Below are 17915 nucleotides of genomic sequence, written 5' to 3' on the forward strand. Positions count from 1 at the left end.
TTGGCAAAACCAATATAAAAATCACAAGATTGCTTTTTCCTAACCTCTTCGCTCCTTGCAATATTCCTTCCAATGTTTCATAAACCAGGAAAGCTACTATCAGCAAAAAAAAAAAAAAAAAAACAACACACACCACACACAATTATACAAACAAAGAGGCAGCAAACAATGACTGGAGGAAATGAAGAACCTGATCAGGTGAGCAAAAAAGCATGAAATGTCACAATCCGACGGAACAGCAAAATTGTTGAAGTTGGTTACAACTAAGAGCATGTGATCTGTATTGTCTACAATACTTTAATTGTCGCTTTAACCATGTGCAAGCTGAAATCAAGCATGTCACTCAGTTTGCAAAAATCAAAAGAAACATTCCTTGAGAGGCCATGCATTCACTGTCTAATATAAGCTAACAGGACAGATGACTGCATCGTCAGCGCAGCACAAATGAAGCTAGCACAGCTATCTAAAACTGAATGAGCAAACAATGTCAGGGGGACAAACCGCCTTGCAATCTATATTGTTAAAATTTAATTACTAGACGTGGATTATCCTCACTCGCATAAAAGGTGGTTTGGTTTTGAAGACTTATGTTAAAAAAAACAGCAATCTGCATCTACATACTCCCACTGAAAAGAGATCAAGAGCTACTTGACGATACCATAGGTAGACAGTGATGTAAATCCACTGTAGTGGTGCCAAACACAAGTAGTACAGGGTGTCCACAAAATCTCTTTAGAATTTCAAAAAATTACTAAAAAGGCAATTGATGAGATATGTCAATTAAATTTGTCCTATGTACGGTACTCAGGCATTATAAAAGTTTGTAATCACATTGCATTTGTGTATTTCAGGTACCCAGTTCACAATTCCCTGGCCACCTCGTTCACCGGATAGCACTCCCCTAGACTTCTTTCTGTGGGTTTATGTTAAAGATAACGTGCATCGAACAAAGATATGAGACATTAATGACCCGAGGAAAAAGATCACTGATGCCATTGTCACCATTGAGGACGCTATGCTACAGAGAACATGGCAAGAAATCGAGCACCGTCTTGATGTGCTTCGTGCAACTAATGATGCCCATATACAGGTATATTAAATGAGGCAACAAAAAAAAAAAACACCTTCAATATCTACTTCTCATTTTGTAATAATTTCCACATTTCTCCATTAATTTAATAAAATCTTGAAACTAAAGAAACCCTGTACATTTTCCCAAATAGGAGAAAGTTGAACAAAAAAGTACTGTGCATCCCTGCCTCAAGCAGCCCTTTTGAGATGGCTTTCAGCACCTGAAGAAATCTTGCTAGATGCAACTGTGCGGTTCTGAAGCCAGATGCTGTGGACAGACTGGTGATTGTCACACAACTTCAAGTTTCTTCAGTTGAATTTGACCATTTTTTTCCTCTGATATCTCCGTGCAATATTGGACAGAACGTGAAGTGAGAAATTTATTTTAAAAGCTTATAGGTTTTTTTTTTTTGTATCTTTGTGCAATATACGAGAAAGTTTACAAATGCTTTAGTATTTTGCAATATTTGACAGAACTTTGGATTTTTACACTGATACATTGTCAGATTTTTTCCTTGCTTGTAGGCTGCACAATTCACCTTCTATCAGATCAGTTTATGTTTATCCACAATGTAATGTTCATGCCCCATATTTCAATTATGATTAGTAGTTGATCCCCTTTGAACTCATATTTTGTTTACATTAAAGTGTCCGTTTAAAATGCCCTCAAGTTTTATTGATCTTAGTGTAATTCTTTGTGCATCTCCTGTAGGGCACTTTGAAATGGTTTACTCATACGTGCACTGTTTCATCTCAATACTTTTGACTGGTGATTTTAAATGTTTTGTATTATTTTACTTCAGTTTTAAGTTAAGACTGACTTTATATAACTGTTTCCATTAACCTCATTAGTAAGCTAAAATTAATGTCCTATTAAGACCAAGTTCAGTAAGACTTATGAACATTTTTAAAGGATGCAAAATATCTAGTTATTGTTAAAGTCCCAGAAAATAGATATTGTTTTGCCAATATTACACACCTCTGGTTACACCTTACCATTCTGGGGTGTGGTCAGAATTTCTGGGACACAATAGTTCCAATTAACAAACCATTCTCCACTTGCTTTGAGCTGTTAACTGTCTACTAGTAGATACAGTGAAGAACTTGTGTTTCTTCTAGGTGTAGACAGACGAAAAAGTAGAGAAACTTTAGAATACGCAGAAGGGAAATACTCTGGTTAAAGAAAAGGCATTTCATCGACGGTTATTTCCTTACTTTGCACTGGATTTTGTCAGGACATACTATATTTTTTTTTAAACATTAAATATATAAAACTAATGCATTATTCAACCACATACCTTCTCCAATGTCAGAACCAGTTATCAGACATGTCACACCATTTTTGGAAACTTGGTTTCCTTGAGTGTGTTAATTTCACATGTGAATGATATCAACCTAGGAAGTTACCAGTTTGCCCTAGAATGTGTGAAAGGATGTCTTGCACAACCACTACAAATTTTTTTTTTTTAAAAAAACCCAAAAAATTGTCATACAGAAATATGGAAAACATTTAGTATTGACTAAAATGTAGCAAGCAGTTTTTTCTCTGCAAAAAAAAAAAAAAAAAAAAAAACACCTAACTTACACTTAAGGTGTTCTCCTGCACCTGAAAGCATATAGTAGAAAATATGAAAAGTCCTTTCGTCCTTAGCCTGGCGGATTGCACGGGACTTCTCCAGGAGATCTGCGCTATAGTTAAAGAGAACACCAAACAATCTGATCATACTTTAATTCAGCCCACTTCAGAAACAGCATGCAGGCCTTAAACAGTTAATTTCTCAACATGCTTCAGAGGTTCTGTGATGGTAGGTGACTTGGTCCAAATTTACATACTCATTAAGTGAAAACTCTACAAGCGGTTTATTCGAAAATAATCTGATTTTAAGTGATTAACAATCCTACTCTAAGGGTCATATAAAAAAGTTCAGTAGCTGCACATTTACTCTGTTAAAAAGTGTTCTGTACACACTGTTAATATACAGAATCAACAAAACGATTTTAAATAAAAAGTGTATACACAGTCACACAGTATGACACACTCGGCTAGGCACATGTAAAGATCATCCATACTATTTTGCTCTCCAAAAGGAGCAAAGAATAATTCTTTACACTGGTAAATGACAAGTAGCAACAAAATAGTATAATATCCTATTAAAAATATAACAGATAAACCATACCACTATATTTGTTCACATCAATTTTCTACAATGAAGCACTATTCACTGAAATCATGAGTTTAGTAAAGGCAAAAAGGATACAGGTCTCAATATTGGCTCCTACAATGTAGCCTGTGACATCAAAATTGATTCGGATGAATTTACCCTACAAGGCAATAATAGAGAGATATTAAAAACAACTGTTTTAAGTAAAAGTAGACAAATTAAAATACAAATGAAAACACCCAAATCCTTCAACTAAGTACAAATGTTCCTATATTTTCAAAACTAATCAAGAAGCTTAAAACCAGTAACTGGGAAGGTGAAAGGGTTCAAAACATGGTTGGGTAACAAGTTAAACCAAATTTTCACACAGATGTTTAAGTACAGTCAATCCTTGGCTTTTGCAGGGTTTACATTCCTAGGAAACGATGTGAAAGTTGAGGACACAAATGTTAATATGTTGAATCATGGGAAACAGGTGGTCAGGCTCCACCAAGAACCCCAAAAAAAAACAAAAAAAAAAAAAACACAAACTAATCTTGCTAGAAATTGCTCAAAATACACTTTGCTTCATGGAATTCTTTAACATACTATTTTTGATGGTATGCACATTTCACAATACAGCAAACATGGAACAACTCAAAATCCAACCACTTTTAGTAGCAGCTGTTTGAAGACACAACAGATAAGGTCTCGATATGACCTGTGACACCAAGTCCTTCATGACTGGTGGACCGTTTTGAAAAATGGCCAGCAAGGTCTGCTTGGAGTGCCACTGGAGATCCTTATGGGTCTCTGCACATAGGTGCACAGCAGAGGAAAGTGGATGTTTAACTTTGAGGCTGTGCAGTTTAAGGCCGGGATAAGCAGCCTTGGGTCTTCAGCCACCTGGTTGATTTATTGACACCAAAAAAGGCACAGCAGACAGTGGATGCACATATTCTGAAAGCAAGTTTAACACCTTCATTTTCTTACTAAGCCACATCACTGACTTGCATCATACTTTAAGGGATAACTGCAACAACCAAAAAAAAAAAAAAAAAACTTAACTGCTTAAAGGAAAACAATGAAAATGTGCAACAAATGGGGAGCTATTTACAATGGTAGGGTGAAAAAGAGGTATTCACAATTCAGCCCCAACGTCAATGAAACCCCTAAATCTGTGTCGTGATCACAGCTTGCACATGGATCTACTAAAGCACATGGATCTGTGCAAGGTCCAAATTTCTGCCTCACCCGACAAAAAAAGGTTTAGGATTTAAACCTCATCTTGGTAATTTAGTAGACAACATAAATGACTAATTTATTTTGACAATTGCAGTACAGTAGTGCACTTTTACCTTATTACTGCTTAGAAAGGCAAACCTCAAAATATTTTATCTTGAATTATAACAAATAGACCTATAAATGCCAACCAAAACATAATGCTTAAGTAATTGTATCTTCAAAATAACCTTGAGAAAAAGCGATACACTTACAAATCTTGAGGAATTATCATTTTTCACAGTCTTGGCATTTCCAAAAGCTTCAAGAATTGGGTTAGCCTGTAGAAGTTGTCTTTCAAGCTCTCCCTGTAAGAACAAGATAACTTTGAAAAAGCAAAAAAAAAAAAAAATGTAATAATATTCCTCCACCATAAGGTTAGAAGTGTCCAGGCACCATGCAAGGCTGACATTTTTGGAGCTAAATGGAGAGAAGATCCAACACTAATACAGATTAAACAACTACCTTTTCAAAGAAATGGTACATAATCCTGAAAGGAAGCATGAAGTGTAAACTTCAAAACGAGTTGTAAAAATTGAACAATGATAGTTAAGGGGAGAAAGCAAAGGATACAATTAAAACGTGCAATGACCCACTCAAAACATTTGACCTATTTAAAAAAGGAAAGAGTTCAAGAGAAAAACCTTCACAAACTGTGCTCTTTTTAATGCACATTGCCCCATCAGCATTACATTTAGACAGAACTGAAAAAAAAGTTAGATTAACAAATGCAAAGGATAAGCAAGACGTAAAGCAATATTAGGTAATGGCAACATAGTGGGATCAAACAATGTCCCAAATGACCCTTGTGGCTACAAGTTAGGGTTAACAATATTTGTAATATGCTGGTGAATTTCTGCCTTTAATTGAACTTGCTTAGTTGCACATTATAAAATTTTGCTTTGTTAGATATTTAAAATTTTGCTTAACAGTCTATTCAGGTTTCTATTTTAACATACATGGACATTATGCACGTTTAGACAATTAGATACGGATGTTAATTAGCTGCCCAAATATGAGCATTTTTCTATTTAAATGTGTAAAATGTCAACCTTTTAAAAACAAGGATGCAAGATTTACTGTATATAGTACTGTTAGCCTGTAAAGTGTCAAACTAGTAAAAAATTAAGCTATGCCAAAAGTAGACTGATTTTGAAAGCAAAATTAGTCAAACAGGCCATGTGGAATTTGCAATCTCTATCCAATTACAAATTATGTTAGCACAAAAATGTACAGCCACAGAGGTACACCACAAAAACTGAGAAATCCTGGTTTATAAGAATCTGAGATGCTTCTCAGAGTCATTCAAAAGCCTACCAGGACTACAGTATTTACAACTCATAGCACAGAGGACAGCAAAGAACATGAGAACTTACCCTTGCAAACACTATTACCAAGAACAAAACTAAAGATTATATCAGTAAAAAGTAATCTTCCAAAAATGTTAAAAGCTCTCTTTCCCCTAAGCATGTGAGGGTTTTTTTTTTTTTATTTATATATATATATATATATAATATAAAAATAAAAAATACATGAACATCCTCCACCCCCCACCCCCACCAAAAAAAAACCCACACACACCACACATACCCATACCCCTCCAACATCCCATAGGTAATTTTTGGCGTTGTCTGGGATTTTTTTTGGGGTGATGCTCAAATTAAAATATATCAATAAGTGTGAAACACACAGTGCACACAAGAAACACACAATGCAGAACTAAGGCTCAAAAGGAAACAAACAAGGAGCCCTTGTCCATTTCAACTATTTTAGTGACGTTTGTCTGTAAAGGGGACCCAACCAAGAAATATGAAAAGGAGATGTAGGGCCTCCATCTGGTGTACAAATCCCTACCTTTGCACCCATCTTCACCTAATTTTTTTTAGAGATTCCCCATTTGTATAGGGGAACAACAGGTGAAGTTTAAAATCAGACATTTAATTGGCAACTCCACCCCTGGCAGCACTAGGTAAATCCTGCTAATTCTATATGTGTCACAAGGAAGAACACACTTTAATCAACTGTGCAGTGCACAGGTTAAGTAAGTTTTGGATTGTTGACACAAATACTGCACTATTTTTGCATAAAAATGAATGTTTGTTAAAATCCAGGTTCAAGAAACTTTAGCTCAGAACTAGAAACTACACAAATAAGCCTCTTAACTAAGTATACATTCTATTTATATTCTTAAACTGGCAATTAGATCAGTACTAATTCATACTTTACTAAATTAAAAGCACAACCCTTGAATATTTAGTCCAGTTAAGAATTTCTCTAAAGCACATTCACACTAGGTGTAGATCACTATTTTTTCCCTTTGATTTAGATCTGCATTGCGTGTACACTCAAAACCAGGAAAAGTGCGTTAATGACAGTAATTATAAAACTGCAAAAACAGAAAAAAAAAAAAAAAAACAAATCGGATTCAGTCCGCACTCACGTAAGACAGCACTGATGACTGCTGTAGAGGAAAGAGACACATCAGCAAAATAAGACATTGTATTGGGATCAAAACAGATATTTGAAAGGTAACACTTCATTGGAGAACCCCTTGCATGAGGACTGGTCAGTTTAATGTTACAAAGTCATTGAGATTAACAACATGTATTTATATAGACCATTTTCATACAAAGTAGCACAAAGTGCTTTACAAAATGAAATAAGTTATTAAAACAAAATTAACACCATAAACATTTTTACTCAAACTGAACAATGACATTGCACCCAAATTTAAATTTGATAAACTATGAAGATCTTAATATCAACAGCATTTAACCAATCAGATGCCATGTTTCAACATGAAAGCTAACTTCCCTTTTCATATGCAGGTGAATAACACTAGTCAACAGCACAGCAGTCATAAGACATCTAACATTCACTTATCTGTTAAACATGTACAGAAAAAGCATTGAGAATTTGTTCAATTTCTGCCTGCATGCAATTCCACATCTTTGAAAGTGGAATGGACCATTTACAGAACAAAAGAAAGAATTTTCTAGTTACCACAACATACTCAATTATAAATAATGTGCACTTCTACCTTACCTGATCTTTCTTGCTCTTATGGGAGGAAGCCACATGTGCAAGATACTGAATCACTTTTTTTGTGTTCTCTGTTTTACCAGCTCCAGATTCTCCTCTGATTCAGAGAAACAAAGATAAAACATACCAAAATATTACAATTAAAACACACACACACACCACCCTTCCTGACCAAAATAAACAAGTCACGCAAAAGTAAAATGCCCTTTTACCTTCATTAGTCTACAAACAGTAGACATGTTTAAAATTTAAACAAAATTTTAATAATGTTCCAAAAATAATGCATTTCCACTGACCAGGTCAAATTGTAAACTGCTCCATAAGTTTCACAGCTTAATCTAATCCACCCAAACAAAAGAAAAAAAGAAAAAAAAAATGGTTTTGAAGATACTCACGTGCAAAGAATAGACTGGTCCTCGCGATCTGAAAAACAAAAAAGTTACATTCTAAATGACGCAAACTCATCTGCCCTCAGCTGATGTCATATGCTGTCACCAAGGGCTAGGCTGGGCAAGGGGAGCAGCCTCCCAAGGTCTTACCTTGGATTAATGGCTTAGATAGACCAAAAGACAGCAGTAGAATAAATTTAAACACACACACACCCTCCAATGATTACAAACCAGCAAAGAGAAAAAAAAATAAAAATAAAATTGTATACCGAGAGTGGGGTTTTGCAAAAAGAGGGCAACTATTTAACATGTTAAAATTGAATAGTTTTAGATACACCCTGTTCAAATCAGTAAATTACAGATGGCTGTATATTTTACAGTCTCTCGCTCCAACAATCCATTCACACTGTACAGAAGAGCAAAGGAAAAAAAAGGAAACTGTTCCAAATGTAGGATTTAAAATTAAAAAATAAAGTATTATTGTTCAAATGCAGCATGCACTGATGGAAAAAGAATACACTATAGGGCAAAAGTGTTACATTTAAATCACAAAAATCAAGATACTGAGACTCTTAGCTATTAAATATAGATACACAGCTCACTAGCACAAAATATCCACACATTCCAAAAAAAACTGCAGTTATCGGACAAGTAGATTCCTTGTCTGTCCATTCAACCACCATAATGCCCTGAAGGGGCAAGCTTTCAAATACATTGTTTAAATACAACATCAAAATTAAAGAAACTAAAGAATTCAAATCGCATGCTCAGGCAGGTGGGAGTAATGTACAAGTCAGCAATCAATACCATAAAAGGAAAACAATGCAAAGCAAGTCATACCAGCAAGAACACCAAGCTTTAAACATTACTTGTTTAAATTTGCTTCCTATCTTCCCAGAATATTCTCATTAATGATTGTCTGCATCATCAGTAAATGAATTTTGGGTGATTTGGTTATCCATTAAAGCTGCAGGATATTCTGCACTGGTCCAGTACTACATCACAAGCCTAATCATTGAATGTTAGCTCTAGAGTGGTTGTATACAGTGAATTGGTTTATTAAGACACACACAAAAAACAAAACCATACAACACTACAAGATCTATTTCCATCTATTCTTAATCTTTAATTCATCTGGTGTGTACCAGTCTGTGGGGCTATTTATGTTGCATCAGAATGCAACAGAGAAGGGAGTACCTGCAAGTACAAAGAGACAAAAATGTGATGTGTAGCTATAAAATTAAATTTTTGGTGCAATGGAAAACACGCAGTAGGTGGTCTAATGTGAGTAAATGCCTTCTGAAACAATGTTATTTGACAACAATGCACAACTGTTGGTGCATTTTCAGACAAATTGAAAAAGAGGTGGCAACATCTAATGCAACTAGCTATAAAGGAAAATCAAAAAATTTAGTTTTCCAACCAATTTAAAACAGAATTGGTGTTGCTATACAATGGTCATAAATACAGCCTGCTTTCATTGCTTTTAGAAGCTCTTTACCCATTTTGTTTTCTAAATTTCACGTCAATGGTTCTAGAAAAACCCCCATTAACATTCGTTGTTACAGGCAAGTAGTGTAAAGCAATCAGAGTAGCGTTCCAAAAAAACACTGCTTGCTTACACTTTCTATGGATTTAACAGAAAAAGGCATTTATACTGGCAAACGTGTAAAATAACCTGGAACATGCTTTACCCTAGGCACACTAAGCATTTGTTCTTTATTATGCACGTGACAAGTCAGCAGGAGTCCAGTAAAATTTGTTTGTCAAGCAAGGTTTTTGCACACTCTCAATTTTAAAATAAAAACTAGTGTCAAGCTCAAAGGCTTGTTAACTTAGTTTGCTAGGTGATCCTCATTAAAAAGGGAAACCCATTTAAAAAGGATGTTTAAAATCACTAAGCAAGTCACAGCTCTCATGCAATTTGGGGAGGAAGACATATTTCGGAAGATAAACATGAAATGTCAATTGCTTTCATGCCTTTGTAAGACATTTCATGAAAACTGAAGAGGGGTCATCTAACTGCGAAAAGATTTAGGAGCGATTTAGACCATAAACTAATTTGGTCAAATAAGGAATTAAGCAAAGTTTCTTTTATGAAAATGAATGCAATTAAAAAGGTTACTAAATGGGGAGAAGAAAAACACACAACCACTGCTGGGCAGCAAAACTGGTATTTGAAGCTGCAGGCATCTCAGGAGTCCCCAAAAACCTTAATATACAGGATCCTCCCAAAGCTTGCAGTTGTGCAACTTTTTTTAATGGAGGTTTATCTTTTTGAAGAAAAAAAAAATGATTGCTTCATGAAGCAAATAGATTTTGGTTTTGAGCTCAATCTATTGGAATGTCTTCAAACAGTATTTTGCATAATTTCAGCACTATTTGGTGTTCTATAAAAAAAAGCTGTAGTTTTGCTTTTAACAACATCCACATTATATTAAAAATGGTACTTGTATAAATAAGAAATCCTTTCATACTGACACTTTGGTGAAGGAGAAGGGGGGAAAAAAAAAACCCAACACGCCACCAAACACTGAAGCTGGCTTCACTCCCACCCCAACCTATTTTGGATAGAGCCCCATAAGTCCCAAAAAGCAATGCCTTTTTAATCTTGTTCAAACATGATTCTATGGGCATATTGTATTCCATGAATAATTTGTAGGATGTACACACAAGATTAGGTAAATTCTTACAAGATCAATTACTGAAAATACTAGAGTGAGGCCAGCCATTAAAGTTGCCATTTAATTGGGGAAAGACATTCTCAGGATTTCAACAAGATCTTGTAGCCTTGTTGTCTCTTGTTATGCAAGAGATAATTAAAAGGGTTGTCAGTTTTCCTTCAAGTAGTATTTTTGTTGCCACCTCATGGAATTTGAGCGGAGGGAAAGCTAACAGAACACTGCCCTGTAGAAGAGAATCTATTAGAGTCAAAGTGACTAAGGAAAATATACAGTTAGGTGGCTTATTAAATAAAACATTCTAGTTGTGTGTGAAAGGGTCAGCTTTTAATAGTGAAATATTTTGTCTTGGCAAATTATTGGATTACTGCACATGTTGTTCAGCATGTGTTTGAATGAATTACAAAGGACAAGACTTATTTATTTTTCTCAGATCTTCTGTTATTAGTCCTTTATGCGATTCAGGAGAAAGCATTAAAATTCAACAGAACTGACCCATATCCAGAGCAAGACTGAAGTGAAACTGCTATTTTATTATGTTGTATTTTCAAGTAGAATTATTGCAGTGTAATATTAAAAGTAAGTTGGTTTAATGCTGTGTGAGGAAGAAATTGGTTTTTAATTTGCTCCTATAAACATTTGAGAAAACCAACTGGTATGCATCCAGTTATGCTGTAATTAACTTGTCTTGAGTTTGTTGTTAAATTCTATAGTTTACAAGAGTGCTCGAGTTTGTAATTTAAAAGTTAAAATTGAACAAAGGAAACCACAACATTGGGAATTGCTGTTACAATTTTGGCACTGTTTAACTGTATTACTATTCACTGTAATAACTGCCCTTCTAAAAACCCATCTTTATTTTGGTTCATATTCAATTGGTGTTGATTTTCACCTTTTTTTATACTGTGCATCTATTCAAGTGAAAAGTGTTTAACTTCAGTAAAAGAATTTGACAAAGGACTTGGACTTTTACTTGTGTCATTTTTGAGTACATTTTATAGCTAAGCCCAGTGGCTAGCTGCAAATTTACATGCATTTCAATGTGTTGGATTAATAAGAGGTTTAAAGCTGAAAGCAGAGGCCAAAAAAATCTTCTGTGCTTCCCTACCCAGAACACCAGACTGCTCAAATAGAACCTGTATGCCTCCTCCTGGCCTGACAAGAAACAAACAAAGTCTGCTAATTTTTAAAAATTTACTCTGTATATGTATTAATCATGAATGATTGTATTACTTACGGCAATAAACCAACCAATTTCTTAAAACAACCCCAATCTAAACTTAATAAAATGCCCATATACAAACACTGTATTTTCACCTTACAGTATTACCCAAAGCTAAACTACACTAAAAAGTCAATACTTGCAATATGATCCATGGAAAGTCTCAGGACACAAACTACTACTATATTAAACTTATAACTTCACATCATGTAAGATGCCAGAAAAAAAGCACCTAATTTGGCAACACCCTGTCCCACAACAAACTAATTTTGTTTTAATCATCTCCTATAGGTTATCATATTTTCAAGTGATTAAAAAATACAAACACCCCCAAATTTCAAATTCTGTTAACCCACCTCATTGTTACAAGGGTCTACTTCAAATAATTATGTAAAAATATACTAAATACCTTGGCTTAATTCATACAGTTTGAGTGTAAAGTCTTTGTTTCATGCATTTACAACATATTTTACTTATTAAAAAAAAAACAAAAAAAAAAACACAACAGTTAAACAGAAGCATGACTGGGAAACCCAAGCAAACACCGTTAAAAGTAATCCTCGATATCGAAAGGTTTAAAAATTGTGAACTAGCTAAATAAGAAATCTTGATCAATTATGTAGCATATACACATTGAGCCTGTTGAACAATTTGGGCAGAAAACAGAACACTGTGCCAATCATGTGAATATGATTTCAGAAAGGAAAAAAAAAAAAAAAAAAGTAAAGTAAAACACACACCACAACACTGCCCCAAGTGGATTTAGAATGAAAATGTTTGTTGCTTCCTCTAGCAGCATTAACTTATTTGGATTACTTTTATCAACCCAGATTTGATCTTTTTCTCCTTTATACTTTTTTAATAACTGCTTCCATTACAGGTTTATACAGGTTCACACATTACCAGGAGAAACTTAAACGATCATCTTTAAGCAAACATTTTGCACAGGATGCCATGTATTTGAGCATCTATGGGTGGGCCCTTGCAGCATGTCACCTTTTTTTTTTTTAAAAATGCAGCACAGTGATATGGTAGGGTATTACTGAATTAAGATGTTTTAATGGTATCACAAATTATGAATTAGCCCTAAAACAGAACCTCAAAAATTAGAGCAGCAGCATTAAAAGGAGAAACTAAATCTGGAGCTGGGAGAGGAAAAAACACCCCACACACACACCAAACCCCACTAACAAACGCACGACATTTCAAAAGCCCGATAAGATTCGTATTGCATTTTTATTACTATATTAGAAAACAAACACCACATCTTTAAAATGTGCATCTACACAGTTTAAACAAAAATTAGCCCCACTTTAACCCCAACCTCTGCATGACACTCTACACTATCACCCTGGGAAGTGGCGGAGGTCTTTCTGGCATGTTTTGTTTATTTTGTATTTGTACCTACCTCTGTGTATATTACACATGGATTTTCTGGAACACACAACCTTAATCTACTACTTTTAGAACTCAGTCATTGTTGCTTATTGAAAAGGTGGTGTATTTTTTTGTTTTAAAAAATGGCAGATATGTACAGATTAAGGCCAGCCTTGACAGAATGGCAACACTATACAAATTTCTATGATTAAAAAGGAAATCAAGCACTACAAGAAAATGTATCACACAAAGAGGTTGTACATGTCACATTGGGGCTTCTGTATGATTACACACATAAGGAGTAGAAGGTTAAAAAAATGCAGGAAAAAAAAAAAAAATGCCTACACAAATATAAAATAAGTAACATCACTGAATAAAACAGGACCATCTAGCGAGATAGAATGCTACCAAGTAGTGCACTCACCTTGCATCATACTCCTGTACGCAGTATCGGTGATTGCATAGATGTGAGGAGGCATCTCATGACGCTTCTTGCCCTTGTACATTTCTATAATTTCTTCTGAATAAATTGGCAAGTTCTTATATGGGTTGATGACAACACAGAATAATCCAGAATATGTCTAAGTGAAGGAAGGAAGAAAAGTTTTATTTATGAAGATCACTTGTTATAGAAAAATGCACCACCACATAGTTTTAAAAAAAAAAAACCCAATGTGGAGACATCCACAATTGGAAAAAGGGCAAACTATGCTAAACTTCAATGAATTTCACCCAATAAAATATTATGTAAACTAAAACTTATAAAACCAAAAACAGGACAAAGGCAAAACGAACAAAACTAGTTTTGTAAATGTGCAGCATGGAGAATAGTGTGAGCAGCCGCCATCCCAGCTCCACAGGGGAGGGGGGGAAAAAAAAAAAAACCCACCACACAAACACCCATTCTTGGGACATGGGGCCATGTAATCTCAGTATGGACATTACAGATCAAGATCACTTAAGAGTTTTCAAAACAGGTCAGACGTTGTACTGATGCCCCCCATTCCTATAGTATATGCAATCTTCAAGGCCAGATGTCCAACTTTACTCACAATTTAGTTGAAAGGGTTAAACTATTGATGTGGACTCTAAGACACAAAAAGTTCGTTATTCCCCAACAAAGTCAAAGTTTCTTCAAACATGGTGAAAAAGTTGAGCACTTTATATATTCAAAATACCACCACCACTCTGCTCTGGTGATTTACAATGAAGGTTGCAGGACATAGAAGGAAAGCTTAAAAATCATATGAAATACATCAGTTTTTCCAAGCAGAGACCATTTAGTATGGATTCTCGTCTTTGTCATTTGATGCACATTTGTAACAAAGAAAAAAAAAAAAAATTACCATTAAATACTACAAAAATGCAAGAATGACATTTTCTATTGTTTAATGTGAATTCTCATGTAAATATACAAGCTAATCAAAACAAAACCACCCACCACAAGGCAAAGTGTACTGAGATTTGGTCTGTCAGGAGTAAATATCAGCCTGATTGGGGAGAAGCGGAAAGGTTACTGTAGAAGACTATAAGTGCTGCGCTATCATGAACTGGTCTGAATGGCTAAATCTCATAGCACTGGTGAGTTATGTTCAAAAATCAAACTACACTATTTTACAATGCATGTGTAATCGCAAGATACAGCTATAACCTGAATTTAAAAACCCCTACTTAAATTGTGATTTGCTATATACATGCAGCTGGAGTAAAGACTGTTCTTTCAGGCAAGCTTAAGTGATGAGGCCAGGTGCACAGATAGTCTAGGTGAGACCACTCCTGTTTTACATTCTCATACTTGGATATGGGGATAGATGCTTGAGGAGTACACCTCATGACAGCGATTTTTAATATTACATACATTAAAGAACCATCAAAAAGTATTGAACAATAATAAAAGTTGAATAAATCAGACTCTGAAGCTGCGTGAATAAAAGGTAAAGTACCACTTCTGGTTAACAGAAAGTTGGTAGAAATCTATGTTTTGTATCCAATACTTGTATGCAGAATTTGATTCACCCAAGTGAAAGCATACTCAAGTTATCATGTTTACATTGCACACTTACCCCCCCCAAAAAAAAAAACAAAACTAAAAAACAGCATGTGCTGTATTGGAGTCTTATAAGAACAAAAAAAAGGAACAATCAAGTCGGATGGTAGTTCCCATACCTGACAATTTTCACGAACAGCTTAATGAATATACAGAATGTGTGTATGTTTATTAAAACACACACACAAAAAAGCCAGGGACTTTTAAAAGCTAGAGGCCATCTGCAAGAACAATGTCCCTGTACTCTGCTGAAACAGATGTACACTCCGCAGCAGTTCCCATTGAAGAACTGGACAATTACTGCACTGCTCCAATGGCTTATACACAGAGTCAGGCTATAGCGAAATTATACTACAATGAATATGGTGAGTAAAGATTTACCCATGCCCTTTATGGCCATATTTTCTTGGAGTATATCCACAGAGGCTACAGGTTCAAGTATGCCCTGCAAAAAATGGCTTAAAAAAAAAAAAAAAAAAGTAAAGGGACGCATTTCGCAAGTAAAGTTTTTCCTCATAGACAACAATGTAAAGCACCAGTGCAGCCGAGGTTTATTATTATCACTACTATCCCAGTGACCCCAAGGGATTATTTTATAACTTGCTCTGTTAGTATGACAGAGCTGTGGTGGACTCCCACTCTAGTCAAGGTTGTGTCCTGCTTAGCATGTCATGCCCCCAAGATAGGCTTTAGATTCCTTTCCAGAAACAATTTTTTGGGAATATTCATTTTAGAAAGAACTGCACCAGACTAGCGTCTCCTGAAGTTTTAGAAATATTTCTACAATTTGCACATTTAATGCAGGAATAGTATACACATTTATAATGCAATGCCGTTTATATTAAAATTACCTTTTTTTAAGCAATTTTCAGTTAGCCATTAACAAAAACACTAGAACGGTGTATTGCCTGGTTTCTTTTACGTGACTGTCCGTTTCAGGAACAAATACACCCTGGAAAAAAGTCTATATAATAAATAAGCAAGGAAGTTTGTCTGTCCCAATGTTTGTCACAACTCAAATCACCAAGTGAGAGGCAGAGTAAAACAGCCAAAGGCTACAGTTTGAGATTTATAGAAAAAAAAAAACACACAACCCCACCACACACACACACACTAAACCCTACAACAGTAAATTCTAATTATAAATAAAATATAGATTTTATAGGTTCTGAGAAATGTGGCAACACACAATTGAGGCTACTATTCTAAACGGAATTGGAAAGGGAGAGAAGTTTTCATTCCATAGATCTAACAATGTGCCAAATAAATGGAAACTTTCTTTCCCCCCGACCTCCACCTGAGCCACAGCCAGGCATTCCCACTGTAGTGTATTACACACACACACAAAATGTTGAACAGGAATGACGACCATTTATCAACTCAATGTGCAGATACAGGTGTCAGTTTTCACATTAATATTTTAAGATTTAACCAATTTAGATTTAAAAAAGCAACCCACTTTCACAAGGAATAAATTTAAAAAAAAAAAAAAAAAAAAAAAAAAACACCAAAACAACAACACCCACCACACCACGTTCTTATGACCATTTCATGGCCCCCATAAAAAAAAAAAAAACAAAAAAAAAACACACACATCCGGTACACACTTGTATTAAACAAGTGTCTGCATTTAATTTGAATAATGTAATAAACACAGCAATTGTTGCAGAACAGCCAGCATGCATTCTATAGCCTTAGTCACTTTAATAAAGATTAGCTTTAAAAAAAGGTTAACAGTTTGTACCCCTCCTTAAGACTGATGGAAAGAGTACCCATTTATTAGATTTGATAGCATAATGGAGCATTTACATATCTCCCAGACTCCTTGTCAGGAGACAGACACTAATCTTTGCATTAGCAGATTAGAAAGATAAATGCAAAGGAGCAGGGAAGAGAATAAGCTAAGAAAACAGAAGTGACATTCATAAAAGTAGCAGCATTTTTGCACAGCCATATCAACCTGAATAGCAACAATCAAGGATAATATTGAAATATTTCATTGGCTTGGGAGGGTGAAGCAAAAAATGGCTTTTATGAACGGATTGAGACAATCCGATACATAAGACAGTTGGAATGCCCGTTGATTACCAAACTCTTTTCCCCAGATCAACATTTCTGGTTTATTTGCTTTCATTCTGTGTATTGAATACTTTCTTAATTTTACCCAATGAAAAACTTGACATCTTTGTAAAATTTAAATTGGTTAGTTTTGATAGATTGTCCTTAATTTTATGGTTTGCTTCCTTTTGATGGAGGGGGGAAAAAAAAGAAGAAAAAAACAAACAACACACACACACACACCACACTTATGCACAATATTAACTTCCTTGACAGTACTTGTTTTAGTTACTATTACAGTATGTGTAAGAAAGTAACTGTCACTATGTTTATTTCTAAAAATTTTAATATGTATTGTTTGCTATACTTTATCTACTGACTGCTTTCACTAATCAGTATTTCATTACTTTTTCGTTCTCCCTACCAGAGTGATAGTCGTTACCCTCATTTCAGAAATAGATAAAACTAACATTATTGGTCTACTGCTCTGTAGGGTTAACTGAATTCACTGGCAGCAGGGCAACTCTTCAAAGTAGACGATTTAAGTTACCTAATTTGAAGAGGTGTACCAGTCACTTTAAAATAAAAAACGTTATATAGTCAACA

The 17915-nt window shown here is 34.9% G+C and overlaps 1 protein-coding gene and 1 long non-coding RNA gene across 3 annotated transcripts in view; one reads left to right on the plus strand and one right to left on the minus strand.

The window, feature by feature from the left end:
* The window catches only part of LOC120537470, a 64288-nt gene extending 61716 nt beyond the window's left edge, over window positions 1-2572 (plus strand). Inside the window, exons 2-3 of the long non-coding RNA XR_005635329.1 lie at window positions 852-1090; window positions 1224-2572. This is a non-coding gene — a long non-coding RNA (uncharacterized LOC120537470). The remainder of the gene's footprint in view (window positions 1-851; window positions 1091-1223) is intronic.
* The window catches only part of myh9a (myosin, heavy chain 9a, non-muscle), an 86190-nt gene that overhangs the window by 48309 nt on the left and 19966 nt on the right, over window positions 1-17915 (minus strand). Inside the window, exons 3-9 of one of the 2 annotated variants that reach the window (XM_039766424.1) lie at window positions 13629-13785; window positions 7931-7958; window positions 7539-7632; window positions 6934-6954; window positions 4709-4801; window positions 3330-3393; window positions 2657-2755 (exon numbers count right to left, since the gene is read on the minus strand). In XM_039766424.1, coding sequence (XP_039622358.1) covers window positions 2657-2755; window positions 3330-3393; window positions 4709-4801; window positions 6934-6954; window positions 7539-7632; window positions 7931-7958; window positions 13629-13785 — 556 coding nt within the window. The remainder of the gene's footprint in view (window positions 1-2656; window positions 2756-3329; window positions 3394-4708; window positions 4802-6933; window positions 6955-7538; window positions 7633-7930; window positions 7959-13628; window positions 13786-17915) is intronic. The other variant, XM_039766425.1, reaches the window with a different exon arrangement.

The sequence above is a fragment of the Polypterus senegalus genome, chromosome 10 (genome assembly GCF_016835505.1).
Source record: "Polypterus senegalus isolate Bchr_013 chromosome 10, ASM1683550v1, whole genome shotgun sequence".
In the NCBI taxonomy this organism is placed as follows: domain Eukaryota; kingdom Metazoa; phylum Chordata; class Cladistia; order Polypteriformes; family Polypteridae; genus Polypterus; species Polypterus senegalus.